This window comes from Ictidomys tridecemlineatus, unplaced genomic scaffold, assembly GCF_052094955.1.
Source record: "Ictidomys tridecemlineatus isolate mIctTri1 unplaced genomic scaffold, mIctTri1.hap1 Scaffold_70, whole genome shotgun sequence".
Taxonomy (NCBI): Eukaryota; Metazoa; Chordata; class Mammalia; order Rodentia; family Sciuridae; genus Ictidomys; species Ictidomys tridecemlineatus.
The window spans coordinates 772,497-790,746 of NW_027524982.1; the positions used below are offsets into that span (position 1 = coordinate 772,497).

The 18,250-nt window shown below is 34.3% G+C and overlaps 1 protein-coding gene, 1 long non-coding RNA gene and 1 other non-coding gene across 10 annotated transcripts in view; 1 reads left to right on the top strand and 2 right to left on the bottom strand.

Moving 5' to 3' along the window:
* The window catches only part of LOC144374443 (uncharacterized), a 65,610-nt gene that overhangs the window by 27,108 nt on the left and 20,252 nt on the right, over positions 1 to 18,250 (bottom strand). The window lies entirely within an intron of this gene.
* Positions 1 to 18,250, top strand: part of LOC144374442 (transport and Golgi organization protein 1 homolog) — a 35,291-nt gene that overhangs the window by 2,484 nt on the left and 14,557 nt on the right. Inside the window, exons 1-6 of one of the 5 annotated variants that reach the window (XM_078037278.1) lie at positions 12,579 to 12,801; positions 13,894 to 14,025; positions 16,329 to 16,350; positions 17,272 to 17,360; positions 17,597 to 17,674; positions 17,762 to 17,872. In XM_078037278.1, the coding sequence (XP_077893404.1) occupies positions 12,655 to 12,801; positions 13,894 to 14,025; positions 16,329 to 16,350; positions 17,272 to 17,360; positions 17,597 to 17,674; positions 17,762 to 17,872 (579 nt within the window). In that variant the 5' untranslated portion in view covers positions 12,579 to 12,654. Of the gene's footprint in view, positions 1 to 12,578; positions 12,802 to 13,893; positions 14,026 to 16,328; positions 16,351 to 17,271; positions 17,361 to 17,596; positions 17,675 to 17,761; positions 17,873 to 18,250 lie in introns of those variants that run through there. The other 4 variants (XM_078037279.1, XM_078037276.1, XM_078037281.1 and 1 more) reach the window with 4 other exon arrangements.
* Positions 683 to 789, bottom strand: LOC144374459 (U6 spliceosomal RNA). Its single transcript, XR_013433852.1, has one exon. It is a non-coding gene; the product is annotated as a U6 spliceosomal RNA (small nuclear RNA).

Sequence of the window (18,250 nt, forward strand, 5' to 3'; positions counted from 1 at the left end):
GAAATGATGTTTGAGGAGGTAGATATATTTAACTGATTTAAACGTTACATAGTGTAATCATGCATCAAAATGTCATGTTACCTACTTCAATAATTATAATGTTTGTTTCTATGTACTAGTTAAAAAATAAATTTAATTAGAAAAGCTTTAAAGAAAAGCACAGAGAGTAGTATAATGAACCCACGGGCCATCACCCAACTTAACAGTAATTCCTTGATAGCTAATATCAGTGAGTTTTTTTTTAATTTGTTCTAATTGGTTATACATGATAGCAGAATGCATTTCGATTCATTGTATATAAATGGAACAAAACTTTTCCTAGTTGTACACAACACATTTGTATTCCTACATGTACCTCGGGTAATAAGGTTCATCTCATTCCACCATCTTTCCTATCCCTATGCCCCGTCACCTGTCCTACCTCCCCTTTGCCCAGTCAAAGTTCCTCCATTCTTTCCATGCCTCTTACCACCCACCTTACCCCCATTATGGGTCAGCATCCACTTTCAGAGAGAACATACAGCTTTTGGTTTTTGGGATTGGCTTACTTCCCTTAACCTGATATTCCCATTCACCCGCAGATGCCGTAATTTTTTTCTCTTTTAAGGCTATAAGTAATATTCCATTTCATATATGTACCACAGTTTCTTTATCCATTCATCTGTTGAAGGGTTGGTTCCACAAAACTATGGAATGCTTCACAAATGTGGGTGTCATCCTTGCTCAGGGACCATGCTAATTTTTTCTGTATTGTTCCAATTTTAGTATATGTGCTGCCAAAGCAAGCACACTCTGAGTTTTAACAAATGTAGATACCCATGTAAAAACTACCATAATCAAGATATAGAACAGTTTTTTCACTAGAAAAGGGGTTTCCTTGGGATCCTTCCCAGTGAGTTCCTTCACCACCTGTTCCAGGCAACCACTGATAACTTTTTTTTTTAAACTATAGATTCATTTTTCCTACAGTACTATTTCATATATATGCCACTATAAATGGACTCATTTATATCTAGGAGTGCAATTGCCTCCTACGTTTAATGTATGTTTTTATCTTATGTGATACTGTCAAGCCATGCTAAAAAATGACCACAATCATTTTATACTTCCACCAGCAATTTAGGAGACTTCCACTTGACTTCATCTTCACTAGCACTTGGGCCATTCTAGTGGGTATGTCTTTGTGAGTTTATTTCCTGATAATTAATGATATTGAGTGAACTTTTTTTTTCTTTTGAGATAGGGTCTCACTAACTTGCTTAGGCCCTTGATAAGTTGCCAGCCTCAAACTTGGGATCCTCCTGCCTCAAACTTCTGAGTTGCTGGGATTACAGACATGTGCCATGATGCCTGGATCAAATACTTCTTCATGAGCTTGTTGACCATACTGTTTTTGTATGTCAACTCTCTCTGGCTAGCTGGAATCCAGACTTCTCCCAGCTCAGTGCCAACTGTGGGATTGGTTAGCTTATAGTTGTTCTTGGCCCTCGCAGGTACTGCTTAGAATGTAGCCCCAAACTGAAGACCACCTCCATGCAGATTTCTGGAACTCTCTTTCTTTGTGGCTCCCATCTTTCCTGGTAGTTTTCTCTACATATTTTTGGCTGCTTAATCTCCTGGAACTCTGGTCTCTCTCTCCTCAGTGAGACTGTTATGCCCTATTTGGGTTCCCCTTCCCAAACTGAGGTCTAGAGGGTGCCTCCAGGTGAAATGCTCATCTATTTGTTCTCCTGCTCTTAGGGGTGACAGTTGCATGTCCCTTGTGGCTTTCTATCTGAAAAATAGCTCTTTAAAAATATATTTTGACTGGGCATGGTGGCACATGCCTTAATCCTAGTGGCTCGGGAGGCTGAGACAGGAGGATCATGAGTTCAAAGCCAAAAGTGAGGTGCTAAGTAACTCAGTGAGACCCTGTCTCTAAATAAAATACAAAATGGGGCTGAGACTGGGGATGTGGCTCAGTGATCAAGTGCTTCTGAGTTTAATCCCTGATACCAAAAAAAAATATATATATATATATATATTCCAACTTTCTGGTTGCTTTCAGTGGGAGAACAAGTCTCATATAAGTTACTCTCTATTGATTTATCCTTTTGTTGTAACTTTTTGCGATAATTGAAAAAAATATGTTTGTGGGACTTCTAGGATATATTGTAGCTTTGGTGAATAAATGACATCCCCCTGGTACAACAATTTAACCTGTTTTCTCTATTGCCTTTTTTTTTGTTTGTTTGTTTGGTGGTGTTGGGGATTGAACCTCGGGCTCCATGCATTCTAGGCAAGTGCTGAGCTAACAACCTCAGCCTTTCTCTGTTGCTTTATATTTCTTGGAAATTGGTAGTCAGGTCTAAACAATTCTGTTTCTTATGAAAACTTAATAAAATATTGCATTGACATCTGCATGTCCTCTCCTTTGATGTTGACTACTAGTCAACAGTGACCTTGGTGAGATTTTCTAATATATTACAGGTTGCAAAATAGCAATGGTCTGAGTTGCTGGGATTTTTCTTTCTTCATTTAAAGGCTGGGATGCCTATACAAATAAAAATTTATGATTGATTATTCTTTCTTTCTTTCTTTTTTTTTTTTTGTACTGGGGATTAAACTCAGGGGCACTTGGCTAGTGAGCCATATCCCCAGCCTTATTTTCTATTTTATTTATATACAGGGTCTCACTGAGTTGCTTAGCAATTCGCTTTTGCTGAGGCTGACTTTGAACTTGCTATCTTCCCTCCTCAGCCTCCCGAACTACTGGGATTACAAGTGTGTGCCACGACGCCTGGCTATGATTGATTATTCTTTACACAGATATTTGGTTTGTATAGTTAAGGCAGGAGATAAACATTTGATTCCTTTTCTTCATTACTTTTCAGAATAGTAAGGTGGTATTCTAGCATTATCAAATGATACCCAAAGGGGCTTTTGAAATCTTTTTAACTTTTATTTAAGAGTCAATATGACGTCATGCATTTAAAAATATTTGGTGTGTTTAATCCAGTTAGGAATAGTAATTGTTCTTACCTGATGCTCAATTTCTCCCCCTTTTGCCTTGTAGAAGCCTCTTTATCTTGGCTCCTGGGACCCTTTGCCACCACCTAGTGGTCATTGTTACCTATTTCCCTTGCTTTTGAACTATGAGATATTCCAAGTTCATCTTAAACATTCCCTGTCCAGACCTTGAAGGAACTATTTCTCTAAAAGAACTTTGGTTCCTTTCAATAGGAAATGATATTTAGAGGCTACATTCCAAGTACTAGGATTGCTTATTGCTCAAATTGACTGTCATTTGTAGGCCTTTTTAGTGAACAAAGCTCAGAAATATGTGGGGATTTTTCATCATGTCATTTAGATAATTCCCATGAAAATTCAGGAGAGATTTTACTTCACTTCATCTATCTTAGATTTGTGTTTTCTTTCTCTGATGTTGGAGTTCCAGTTTTCAATGACATCAGTATAATTGTTTACAGTCTTGTGCCACTTAATGACATTTTGGTCATTAGTGCATAATAATGGAGCTAAAAAATTCTTGTCACCTAGTATTTTTAATATCTTTTTTGTGTTTTGATATGTTTAGATATATAAACATTTACAATGTTACAATTGTCTACAGAATTCAGTATAATAATATCTTATAGGTTTTTATCCCCAAAGCGATGATATACCATATATGAATACCTACGTGTGGAAATGGCTATATTTTCTAGGTTTGTATAAGTATGCTCAATGATGTTTACATGCTGAAATTGCCTAAGATGTGTTTCTCAGAATTTATTCCCATCATTAAGCAACACAAGACTATATTTATGTTATTTAAAATACTTTCAGGAATGTATTCCTGAAATGAAATTCTCTTGTCTTTAAGCTATATCCCACTAAGGTATGTTTGAACTAATTCATTTCTGTGGTTTGTCACCAACTTGATGTCACAGGTTGTTTCATTTTTGCTTTCAATATTTAGGTATTACTTTATAAAGATTTTTTTGTTTATTTTACAATTATTTAAATATTTAGAAGAGCCAAAGTTAATTTGTAAAAATAAGTTGTTTCTGTTTTCTAGTACTGGTGATTGAACCCAGGGCTCCTATCCACTGAGCCACATACCTAGCCTCTTTATTTTTTATTTAGAGATAGTTCTCACTAAATTGCGTAGGGACTTGCTAAGTTGCTGAGGCTAGCTTTGAACTTGTGATTCTCCTGCCTGATTTTGAAAGAATTCTAGCTTTTGTCCCAGTTCTGTCTACCCTGATGTTACTCTCTTTTATAGTTAACTTTTAAAATTTATTTCATTATGTATTCTGTTATTAAAAAAATAAGCAAATGAGAAAAGGGATATGTAGCTCAGTGGTAGAGCACTTGCCTACCATACATGAGGCCATGTGTTCAATCCCCAGCACCATAAAAAGAAAAAGAAAAGCAAATGATTTTTACATCTAGCTATGATAGCTTTATATAGGTACTGGCTTCACCTTCCCAACTGAAACAACTAAAATAAATATGAAAAAAAAACCCACAAACAGATAAAATTTGAAGATCCAGCAACATTGAAGATCAAGCAACAAAGAATGATTCTGGAAACATAAGGAACAAATGCTGTGAGCTCTTTAGTTGTCCCAGCTTTTACTATGTTAAGAGATTCCCAAGCCATGACAAAGAAGGGGAAGTCAGGCAGAACCAGAGGATACCATGAATTGAGAGATGGTGCTGAGATTCCAGGAAAACCGAAGTGACTAGAATTCACAGGGTGGAGTACCAAAAGAAGGTTGCTACATTGAGAGACAATTCTGGAAATCTGTGAAAGGCTCTCTGAGTGTTCAGCAGGGTATTGATCTGCACATAAGTGTGATGAAACTGCTTAGCAAGTCAGAGAAACAATCTTAAGTGATTAGAAGGAACAGGTCCTAACACAGGGACCAGAATAGCACCTGGAAAAAACTATCTAAGGAAGTTGGGTAGAATAATCAGAAGGGCGTTACCTCGGACTGACTATTACAATTTATGTAATACCTAGCAAATATTCAGACCCAAGAGAATCAAATTGTTTCCAGTAATTTAATTGTATACAAAATATTAAGAATAGTAATTCGTAATGTATGGCATCTAATCAAAGCTTACCAGGCATGCAAAGAAGCAAGAAAAATACAATCCACAATGATGAGGAGAAGAATCATCCAATCAAAGCCAACCGAGAACTGCCGGAGATGTTAGAATGAGGTAATGGCATTTTTTAAAAAGTTATTACTACTATATTTCGTGTGTTAAAAAGGTAAAAAGAGATATAGAAGATACATTTTAAGAAAATCAGACTTCTAGAGTTGAAAATATATGATAAACACAGTGGATGGGATTAATGTCAGAATAAGCATTTGTGATGAAATTGTTAGTGAACTTGAGGACATAACAGGAGAAGTACCCCAAATGAAACACAGGGAAAATTTCTTCTGTTAAAGAAAAGTGAACCAGAGCATCAGTGAGCTGTGGGACAGTTTCAAGTTGAGCGTTGAGAGGTATTCAGAAAAATATTTTAAGAAATGATGGCCAAAAATTTTCAAAAATTTGTGAAAACTGTACATCTGCAGATCCAAGATATTAAAAGGAACTAGAGTACAAAAAGCATGAATAAAGCTATATCAAGGTATATTATATCATAAATAAATTGCTCAAAACCAGTGATAAAGAGCAATCTTAGCAGTTAGAGAAAACATTTATGTAGAGAAGAACTAAGGATGACATCAGATTTCTTGTCAGAAATTAGGCATAAGAGAATATAGTGGAGTGATACCTTTAATATATTTGAAGAGTAATAATGTTGGCCGATAATATCATGCCCAGTGAAATATCTTTCTAAAATGAAGACTTGTACTGACATACAAGCTGAAAGAATTCACCCTACACTTGCACCAAGACAGCAGATGGAAATAATGGAATAAAGGAGTAAAGAACACTGAAAATGGTGACTGTGTGCATAAATATTTAAAATAATTTTTCTTATTTGAACATTTTAAAAAGTCATTGACTGTTTAAAGACAAACATCAGTGTAGTATGGGATTTAGAAAACATGTAAAGTAAAATACATGACAACAGTATAAATCTCAGAAGGGTAGTAATTATTGTAACGTTCTTATTGAATATGTGAAGTAATACAGTATCATCTGAAGGTATATTGTGACAAATTAAAGATGTACATTCTAAACCCTGAAGCACTAAGATTAGAAAACAGAGTTATAGCTTAATAAGCCAATAGAGGAATCACTAAAAATACCGATAGTGGTATTTCTGCAAAAGAAGACAGAAAGAAAAGAAAAAGAACAAAGAACAGAAGGAACAAATAGAAGATTATATTAAGCTTACACCTATGCACAGCAGTAATCCTATTAAGTGGAAAGTATCTAAATACATCAGTTAAAAACAGAGATTGTCATATTGCCTAAAGAAGCAAGACCCAAATAGATGTCTAAGGGAGTAACACTGTAAATAGACACAAAGAAGTCAAAATTAGAATGATTGAAAAAGGTATCTCATGTTAAACACTAGTGAAAGGAAATCTGGAGTAGCTACATTAAACCAAAAGAGGTTGTGGGGCAAAATATATCATCGGGACTCAAGAAAGTTATTTCCTAATGATAAAGGAATCAGTCAAGATTATATAATAAACTTAAATGCTTGTACTTTTAATATTAGACCTTCAAAATACATGAAGTATAAAAATTGATAGAATTATGAGGAAAATGATGAATCCTATAGATTACATTTAGAGATTTTAATATCCTCTCCTCAGCAATTGGCAGAAAATGAAAAATAAAAGTAAGATTGTAGAAAGTGTGAATGGCATAATCAATCCATCCATTTGAAATTAATTGACGTTTATAGAAAACTCCCAAGGAGCTTAGTGCACATGGAACATTTACCAAGATAAACTGTATTCTGGATCTTAAAAAAATTATCAGTAAATATAAAAGTATTCAAAGTCAGGCAAAGCTTGTTCTCTGGACACAATAAAATGAGAAATCAATAATGGAAAAATCTGGAAATTTCTCAAATATTTGAAAACTTTAGTGCCAGACTGCTAATATATATATATATATATATATATATATATATATATATATATATATATATATATATATAAATGAACAACACAGTACATTTATTTTTATGTGGTGCTGGGGATCGAACCCAGTGCCTCACACATGTGAGGCAAGCACTTTACCACTGAGCTACAACCTTAGCCCCCACTGCTAAATAATTTTTGAGTCAAATAAATCAAAGAAGAAATTCATATTTTGAGTTCAATAAAACTGAAAACAACATATCCATTTGTGCAATGTCACTAAAGCGTTATTGGAAAATTTATAGCACTACCAGGCCCAAGATAGCTTTATTAAAAAAGAAGTCTCCAGTCATTGACTTTAGTTCCTACTATGAGAAACTAGAAAAGGAAAAATAAGTTAATCTCCAAGTAAGCAAGAAAAAAAGATATAATAAAGACTATAAGTCAGTAAAATTTTAAAAAAGGAAAATAAGAGAAAATCAATGAAACCCAAAGCTAGTTCTTTAAGATGAATAAAATTGATCAACATCTAGTGAGGGAAATAAAAGAGGAGACACAGATTACCAATATCCGCAATCAGAGAAGGGATATAACTACATATTTCACAGATACTAGACTGATAATGGGGATATTATGAACAGTTTATGTTAATTAACTTGACAATTTAGATGAAATGAAGAAATTCTATTTAAGCCACAAATTGCAAAAGTTCACTCAAGAAAAACAGACAACTTCATAAACCTTGTTGACTATTAAAGAAATTGAAGGTATAGGTAAAAACCTTTCTACAAAGAAAAAAATATAAGACCCAGATAGCTTTATTGGTGATCCAATTCCTGTAAGGAAGAAATGATACTAATTCCTAATAGTATTAGTAATACTAAACCCTTGTAGAATATTAAAGCAAGGAAATATTTCTCCTATGAAGCCAGTGTTATCACTACACCAAACCAAGACAAAGATATAACAAGAAAAGAAAATCACATACCTCTCAAGAGATCTCCAATGAATCTGTACAGAAATTCTAAACAAAAATTTAAGTCGAATACAACAATATGTAAAAGGAAAATACATCATAGACAAAAACTAGACTGATGATGGGGATTTATGTCAAGAATCCAAAATTTATTTAACATTTGAAAATCAATGAAATTTACCACATTGATGTACCTAAAAGCTGAATAAGAGAAGCCATAGAAAATACATTATTCCATACACATATCCCATACTCTTGTTTAGCTCAAGAGTTACAAAACAAGCATTTAAAAAATATAGCAGAGGGGGGAAATGTTGGGGAGTAATATTGGCCAAATTATATTGTTATTTTGTGTGCATGTACAAGTAGGTGACAATAAATCCCATCGACATGTAAAAAAAAATCAGCCCTGATTATTATTTAAAAATTTTTTTTAGATTTTGATTGACTTTTATTTTATTCACTTATTTATATGTGGTGCTGAGAATCGAACCCATTGCCTCACACATGCTAGGCAAGTGCTCTACCACTGAGTATCAACCCCAGCCCCTCAGCATTTATTATTGATGTAGAAAAACAAATAACAAACTAGGAATAGAAGGGAGCTTAAAATATCCTCTGAAAAAATGCAGCTAACCTCATACTTAATGGTTGATAATTGAATACTTTTCCCCAAGATCAGAAACCAAACAGAGATGTCCACTCTCATTACATCTATTTAGCATTGTACTGGGGTGCAGTAAGGAAATAGCTAGTATACTAAGGCAAGAAAAAGAAATAAAATGCACTCAGATTGGAAAGAAAGAAATAAAATTCTCTTTATTTTCAGATAACATGAATATATATAGATACAATCTGGTATGATCTAGAAAAAAGCTATTGTAAGGTTGACAGATAAAATTTACACCTAAAAGCAATTATATTTTCTATATATTAACAATGAATAATTAGAAATTGAAATTTTAAAGATTTCCATGTACAATAGAATAAAAATATGAAGTATTTAAACATAAACGTGGCAAAAACTAAAATGTATATATTAAAAACTATAAAATATTGCTGATAAAAATTAAAGAGAACCTAAATGGAGAGATATACCTAATTTATGAGTCAGAAGACTAAGGTGTCCATTCATCCCAGTTTAATCACCAGAGTCAACATTATTCCAATCAAAATTCCTGCAGAGTTTTGTAGAAAATGACAAGCTGATTGCAACAGACCTAGAATACGTGGCTTCAAGACTTAATCTAGGCCTGGGGATGTAGCTCAGTGGTAGAGCACTTGCCTAGCATATGCAAGGTCCTGTGTTCAATCCCTAGTACCATACGAAGAGGAAAAAAAGAAAAAAAATATTCTAAAGCTACAGTAATCAGGATTGCAGACAAAACATTGGAACAGAGCCAAGAATTCAGAGATAGATACACAATATATATGGCAACAGTCATTGACAAAGATGGAAAGACAAGTAGAGAATGGGAAGTTTTTCAGCAAATGGTACTGAAATTACTGCATATTTATATGCAAAATATTGATCCATGCCTTGCATTAGACACCTGAATTAACTCACAGACTTAAATATTAAACTCAAAACTACAAAACCTCTAGGAAAAAAATAAGAGAAAAATTTTTGTTGAACTTAGGTTTGGCAAAGATTTCTTAAATTTGACAACAAAAGCATTAAAAAGGATTTGACAATGTGGGATTCATCAAACTAAAACCTCTGTAATTCAAAATACACTTTGAAGTGAATGAAATAGACAAAACACAAGCTGGGAGGAAATTACTGTAAAGCATTTATCAAGACTTGCATCAAGAATATATGAAGAACTCTTAGAACTCATTAGAAAAAATATAGTCCTGTAAAATAACACTTCATCAAAGAAGATAAACAGATAGTAAATAAAGACATTAAAAATGCTTGACATAATTATCAGGGAAATGCAATTTTGAAGCATAAGAGTTACCACTACATACTTATTAAATATCTAATATTAAAGACAATTGTGCTGAGTGGTTGGAGATGGAGGAACTGGATGGGTACACAGCTGGTGGGGATATAAAGTGGTAGAATCACCTTCTTAAAAAGGTAAACATATACCAGTCATATCCAACCATTCTTTTCCAAAGAAAAGATAAGTTATATAGCAATAGGAGGAATTTTATATTTGTAAAAGCCCCAAACTGGAAAAAAATCCAAATGTCTATCAATAGATGATAGACAAATTGTGGTATGTATATATAATGAAATGCTACTCAGCAATAAAAATAGATGATAGATAAACTGATGTAGATGAATCTCAAATTATGCTGAATAAGAGAAGCCATAGAAAATACATTATCCCATACACATAAAACTTGAGGAATACAAAGCAATCTATTAAGATAGACATTTTGCTGGAGGAATGGGAAAGTGGGGGGCAAGAAGGAAGGGTGACAAAGGGCAGAATTACCTAGAGAATGAGAATATTTTTGGAAGTAAAGGATGTGTATATTATCTTGATTATAATGGTGATTTCATAATTTCATGTTAAAATTTATCAAATTGCACACTTTAAATACATGTAATTTATTGCATGTCAATTTTACCTCAAAGCTATAAGAAATAATATACTCATCTTTTTTCACTTTCTAAGATACAATTAGTATTCTACAAATATTTTTCTCTACTTCATTTTAAAAATATATATTCTGGAAACCAGCTCTTAGCAGTATTTAAAATTATTTTCTTTCTTTGGTTTATTCAACAACTTTCATTGATGACGGTTGTTTCAGCCTTTTGTGACCATCTTGTATTATTATAATTAATGCTTGAATAACATAGTTTTGTAAATACAAGTTTTAAACATTTGTTGTTGTATTCCCAGTATCTTTAGAAGTTAGGGCTGGGGGACTATAGCTCATCAGTAGAGCACTTGCCCTAGATACCCTTCCCCAGCACTGAAAAAGTTAAAAAAAAAAAAGTGCGATTGTTGAGTTAATAGGTAAATATATAAGCAGTTTTGGGAGATGTTGCCAAATCTCATTCATAAGGGTTGTATCATTTTGTATACTTATCTGAGAATTTGTATTCCCCCACATTCTCTCACCTACTGAGTATGTGGTCAAACGTTTGGATCTTGCCAATGCAAGTGAGAAATGGTATCTTGGTGTGGTTTAATTTGTATTTTGTTCATTATGAGCTAAGCAGAGCATGTTTCCATATGTTATAGCTATTTGCATTTCTTTTCCTGAGATCTGTTTATTTCTTCAGCCCATTTTTGTATAGGTTTGCTGGCCATTTTATTTATAATGTTCTTTATATTTCAGGAACATGATTCTTTGGACAATAATAGGTTGCAAATATTTTTTCTCAGGTTGTCATTGTCAAACTGTGTGTGTGTGTGTGTGTGTGTGTGTAGCAGGTTTAGATACAGCCAGGAAAGATTTTTTCAATGAGGCAGGTTTTGCCCACTCATAATACATAGAAAATTTCACCCAATATTTTCTAGCACTTGTTTATTTTCTATTTTTATATTCATGTTTCTTATCCATTTGTAGTTTATCTTTTGAATAAGTAGAGAAAAATCCAATTTTATAATTTTCCATGTGGTAACGCTACTTATTAGAAAGTCTATTTTTCCCAAACTAACTTTTATTATACCCCAAGTGTCCAGTTGGTTCTGTTTCTGGATTCTCTATTCTGTCCCACAATCTCTATGTATTCTTGGGCTTGGACGAGGGTACATGAATTAATTATATAGTCTGCCCTCCCTGTACCCTTCATTGCTCTTCTTTTTCAGTGCTTTCCTGCTTATTCTTGTTCTTTTGAATTGACTATAATCAACTTGATGACAGATTTTTAAAGATCCACATATGTTCATTCCCTCCCCAAGTTAAACGTCCCCAGTTTCTTCAATTTTTAGCACGTGCTTTTCGGGGGCTATTCATGATTCTGTTCTTTTCCACAAGTCATGCAACCTTAAAATGTGGCATCCAGAAATGAAGCCACCGGAGTGGGGTGATAATGACATGATTCCTTAGGGTAAGGCTTTTTAAAAAGAGTGTCATCCACAATTGGAGAAAGTAACAGGACTGGATTGAGCAGGGAAGGAAAGCCCAGTCCAAGCAGTAGTCCTTTATAAGGGAGCAGGAGAAGCTTCTCCTCTTCTGTCTGCACTTTTGGGGCAGGTAGGTACCTGGTGTCTCAACACGTTGACAAAAGGGTTTTGCTCTGGGAGGAGCTGGGAGGCCTGACTTTCTCCTTTTTCCTAGTCTCTGCCTATAATCCCCTTTTGCTAGTTCCCTGGCTTCCTCCAGGGCCTTCTAAATCGCTGGTCCTCTCCCAGTTCTGGGGACAGGTGAGCCTCTTTCCTTCTGGAGTCCTTTCATTTGGACTCTTCTGCTGGGCTCTCCTTGCGCTGTCCCCCGCTGGGCTCCGCAGTTGGTTCTTTCCGCTCCCTGCCCGCCCCTCTGCATCCTCTGTCCTCTCACTGCTGTGGGCCCAGGGGCTTCCTCTGATGACGCGTTTTACTTGCGTTGGGCGGAAAGCGCCTGCAGTGGAGGAAGGCAAAGTTCACTCCCAGTACCCGCCCCCTGCGCTGGGTCCTACCGAAGTAGGAAACAGTGAAAGAGGGTCCTGTGCTGTTCTGCATGGAAGCGTTGCTTCCGCTCAGCTGTCCCTACACCATGGACTCAGTACCTGCCACTGTGCCTTCTGTCACTGCTTTCCCGGGGGACCCGGAGCTCCTAGGACCCCTGTCGGTGCTCTACGCAGCCCTCATTGCCAAGCTACTGGAGGTGACGGTCCCATTCCCAGGGAGGGACCCCAGCTCTGGCAGGCGGGTGGCTGAGTTCTGGCGGAGTGGGTGCACTGACTGTCGTGGCAACGGAGAAATGGAGTGTGTCGGGCCCAAGGCAGGCAGGACTTGAGTGTATTGTTAAGCGAGGCCGGTGAGAGTGTACTTGAGCTTTCCCCACTTGCACTTTTTTTTTTTTTTGACGGAATAGAGGTGACAACCTCATGGTATGTTCCGAAATGCAGCCAACAATCCAAACAGCTAAGGTTACTACAGGTGTTTTCCCTACGGAGACTGCTGGGGAATTGGGCCCAAATGACAGTTATCTCCTATTACGTGTAGAGGGCGGTGAAAACAGGGAAGAGTAGGCAGGTGTTTACTGCACTGCCTTTGAGCAACCATTTAAAATTAGGCTTTGAATTTTATAGAAGGATGTTAAATTCAGAGAAGTTTAAGCCAGTTTTCAAGAGTTGTCTGAAATTACATGTCACTTATCTGTTTATATAAGAGTGGAATGGAAGTAAGATTTAAAATCTTATATCATCATTGTTTTTATTTGTTGCCATAAAATTAATTAGTTCTTTCATATATTTAAGTTTTTGTCTTAAATGAATTTTTTAAATTATAAAAACCAGGTTATCTAAGAGAAAAGAATGATCCAGAGGGATTCTAGCCAGGTGTTAGACAATGTGATGATATAGGGCCTGTTACAAACTGGAAATGTATGCTCAATTTAAAGTATTTAGATTCGGGCTGGGGTTGTGGTTCAGTGGTAGAGCGCTTGCCTAGCATACATGAGGCACTGGGTTGGATCCTCTGCACCATATAAAAACAAAACAATGTGTCCACCCTAAAACTAAAGATACATAAATAAATATTTTTTAAAAAAGTATTTAGATTCATTATACTTGAAAACACTGCAAGCCAACAAAAAATGTGAGACTGCCAGTATCCTCTCTCTTGAAGAAGCTATTGGAAAATATTGAGGAGGTTGATTTCTGATGAGGAGGTTGGTTTAGAATTGCCATGATTCTTTGTGACTGTTTTGTTATAAATTTAAGGTTTCCCATTTCTTCTAATTTGTCTGTTTCAGCTGTTTACTACATTGCCTGATGATACTCAACCTGGGCCTGATTTTTATGGACTACCATGGAAGCCTGTAGTTTTCACTGTTTTCTTTGGGATTGTATCCTTTGTCATTTTCTTTTGGAGAACTGTTCTTGTTGTGAGTAAATTAACTTACTTATACCTCAGCACATAAGCACAAGGATTATTTTATATAGTCACTGCCCCCCCCCTTTTTTTTTCTTTTTCAGTTGCTAAAACACAAATTAGTGGTTTAAGTCAAACTAACCTTATAAAATAATTTAGTGTGGGTGCAGTTGGTAGAACTGGTAATTCTTACAGCCATCCTGACCAGTAGTTTCATATGTATCAGAAGTCTTAAAAGTGGGATAAAAGATGGGATAGGTTAGATAAATATCCTTTTATGTAGCATATATGTCTAGTAATCTATCTTAAAGAAATAACTATGCTTTGAAGATTTTGGTAATGTTTTTCAATGGAACAGTGTATTAGATTGAAGACTTAGCACAACATAATTCATTTAGGGGTTATTGTATGTTCAATTAATGGAATAGTAGGCAGATGTATTTATTTCAAAGCTTTGAGGTACAGAAAATGCTCACAATTAAATGTGAAGTGGAAAAAAAAAGCAGAAACTAAGATTTAAATGTTGATGAACTGTATGTTAATATAAACACATATAAACAGGGGGAAATGCTGCAAAGAAATACAGTAAAATGAGAAAAAGGAGATGAGATAATTTTTCCAGTCTTTTATATAAATTTTTCCCAGATTTTATGATTTGATCATATGTTCAGAAAATACCTTTTTATTTGGAAGTATAGATTATGTGTTGTCCAAAAATCCATTAAATGTTTTGTTCATTAAGTCTTTTTTTTTCCTGAGCAGAATTAGTCTATCTCTGTGTATATGTGTACATATATGTATAAGTGTGTGTGTGTGTGTGTGTGTATATATATATATATATATATATATATATATATATATATATATATATATATATATGTGCTTATACATACTTATGTTTGTACTGTAGGTCATTCTGTTTCATAGTTATTTAACATAATTGGAAGAAAATTATTTTAGGTAAATGGACTTTGCATATGAAAAGCCTAACAGTTAAAGAGGTCAAAAGCATTGGATACAAATCTTTTCAAATCTGATTGTTCTTTTTCTGATTTCTTAATTATATCAGACATATCATTGTTAAGATAAGTTTCCTCTCCTTGTACAATTGAGTGTAAAATCTCCTAGAAAGTATTCCCTTCTTAAATAGAAGAATCGTTTGCCTGGATTCCTGTGAGGAATTTTCTAATCTCATTGAACTTTTTCTCAGCTAAAAGGAAAAAGGAAATAGAAGGATAAAGAGAAGGGAAAAACATGACAACATTTTATATTTCTCTCTCTTGTTTCTTTCATTTCAAAAACCCTGGTACCTGTTTCTCTTTTCACTAGGTTATGTGGGATCTGGTTCCTAGCTTGTTGCTCCTCAGTTTCAGCATTTGACTTTGGAACTTTAGTCCTTACCTTAGATGACTGCTTTTATGCTACTTCCCATTTTCCTCTGTTGTCATTTTGAGTAAAAGGTTAGCAAGGCTATGACATTAAAGAAATGTTCATTTCTTTCTGTGTTGGAGTTTTCTGAATGCAATTTCCTATTACGAAGATCCCATGGATGATCCATGGACACATCTGAGTATCCCATCACCATTTATAACATTTGAAAGGACAAGTAATATGCTAAGTTATAAAGAAATTTAGTGATGTTTTAAAAAAATTTCTGCTTACGTTTTATTATCAGGTAGTTTATTGCGGTCTTTTGGAAATGATTGTTTTTGTCCTTTCCAGAATATGTTAATTGTCATTTCTCTTGTTGCTTGTGCATTTTCTTCTAGCAGTCTTCCCTTTCAGAATTCTTGCTATACATTTAGTGGTTTGCAGAAATAAGATGATGTAGCCTCTTAGTTTCTAAATTCAGCCAATAGCCAAATTTAAATTGGAGTTCTAAGATGTTTTCTGGTGAGTGAAAGTGGCATATCTTAGTACAAAGATTATGCCTTTAATATTGTTTCCTCAGATTCCTTTTGAATAGTCATTGTTTCTAGACTTTATCCTGGTTATTTAGAATTGTCAAGTAAATGATTTTGAGTACACACACACACACACACACACACACACACACACATACACACACACATATTTACTGTGAAATAAGGTGCATATCTTAGTGTTTTTATGTCAGAGGCTATTTATGAAATATCACTACCAATTAAATTTAAAAGGCTTGTTAACCTTTACTTATTTTTAATCCTATAAATTATTATCCTGAACCAGAATGTTATTAAATTCTCACTTGGTTATGATTCTGATTGTTGTTTTAGGAATGCTGTTTCTATTGAGCAGATGTTTGATATCAAATTTAATCTTTTTTCTCTCTTCTAGGTAAAAGATAGAGTATATCAAGGTAAATTTTTAGGTCTCTTAAACTTGTAATAACCCTTTGTATTGGTGTTTGATGTGTGTTTTATGTATGTTAGAAGTAGATACAGTGACTTTTAATGTCTATTATCTTTTTTACCTCCTGAAAATTTTACTGTTCCTAGGTTGCTAGCATGGATAATAGAGTAGATGATGATGGTTCCAACTCTGAGATAGGAGATAAAGAGGAGGAACAAATTGTGGATAGGGAGATGATAAGTTTTAATTTGGGGCAGATTGACTTTGAATATTGATATAATGCAGATGTATTACATTTGAAGAGTATTTCTATGCTAATGATTTAATCATGCATAAAGTAATTGAGTAGATAATTTAAAGAATGGTAATGTGAATCAGTATGTTTTCATTTCTGTTTTTCTTTGCAAAGAATTAAATGATTCCATTTTCTGAAAAGAAAGTGTTTTGAGAAGGGAGGAATATCAAGCTACAACACTTTACTGTATTTCCCATCTGTGAAATAAGCTTAAATTGAAATATCATTTTGGATGGGAGGGGTACCTGGGATTGAACTTTGGGGCATGCTACTGAGCCACATCCCCCAACCTCCTATATTTAGAGACCAAGTCTCACTTAGTTGCTTAGTGTCTCGCTCTTGCTGAGGCTGGCTTTGAACTTGGGATCCTTCTAGCTCAGCCTCCTGAGCCACTGGGATTACAGGTGTGTACCATTGCGCCCAGCAAAATATCATTGTTCTTATATTTTTCTTAAATTTTAATAATTTTTATACTCTTATTGCTAATAAGCATAGATTTCTTTTTAAAAGCATAATAGCTATGCTAAGAAGTATTTCCTCATAGTACCATATAACATGTCTTTGCTTTTAGTAGATTGAATAATTGAATTTCATTTAGTGATTGTAATAATCTTGTATATTTCCCCCTTTTAGTCAATGAACAGCAAATTTCCAAAAAGGTGAACAATTTCATAAAAGAAAATGAACAACTAATGCAGAAATTGTCAAATTATGAACAGAAGGTATAATTATTTTTTTGTTTCTTTCTCCCTTGGTTCTAGCTTGAATCATTTCTACCTGTTTTAATTTAAAAATCGTATTTTAAAATTTTTTTCATTATTTCCTACAAATCATCCAAATTCTAAGCAGTCATGTATTAAGTACTGCTTTCTTCTGGAAAGGGTCACTTGTCTGGAAGTAACTTGTATAGTAGCACTATAATTTGTGTATCTTAATTCTGAATGCTTTATTTGCATAGGTGAAGGAATCAAAGAAACAGGTTCAAGAAACCATGAAACAAAAAATGATTCTTTCTGATGAAACAACTAATTACAAGGTAAAAATCCTTTTTTGGGGGGGAATTACATTCTAAACTCAAAAGTAAATGTAATGAGTGAGTAATCTTGACACCTATTTTTTCCAGGATAAAATGAAGCTTCTTGAAAAAGCTAATGAACTTCTGGATGAGAGAGCTAAAAGTCTTCATGTTATGTTAGAATCTGAGAAAGAACAGAAAGCTAAGAATCAGGACTTGGTAAGAGTTTTGCTGCTAAGTGTTACTGCAATTTGGCTTTTGGAATATTTTGTAAAATTGGTTAAGTTAAACTTAGTCTAGCTGTTAACTAAAGTAAGATTAGGAGCCAAGGAAGTTGAACCCACTTCTGCCCATTTTGTGGAACTTTTAAGTACTGATACAACAAATTATTTTTATGGGCCTAGGAAATATTTTTATTCTCAACCTTGGATAATTTTCATATTGCTTTGCTCTGCCCTTGGAAACATGCAGAACAACTAAAAAACTATTGTCCAGTTGAACAGTATTTGTTTACTTTTTACTTGAAAGAGTAATGAATTAATCAATTTTCTGTACTTAAAAAAATTTATTTCATTTTCAATTCATGTTTCATTTTCA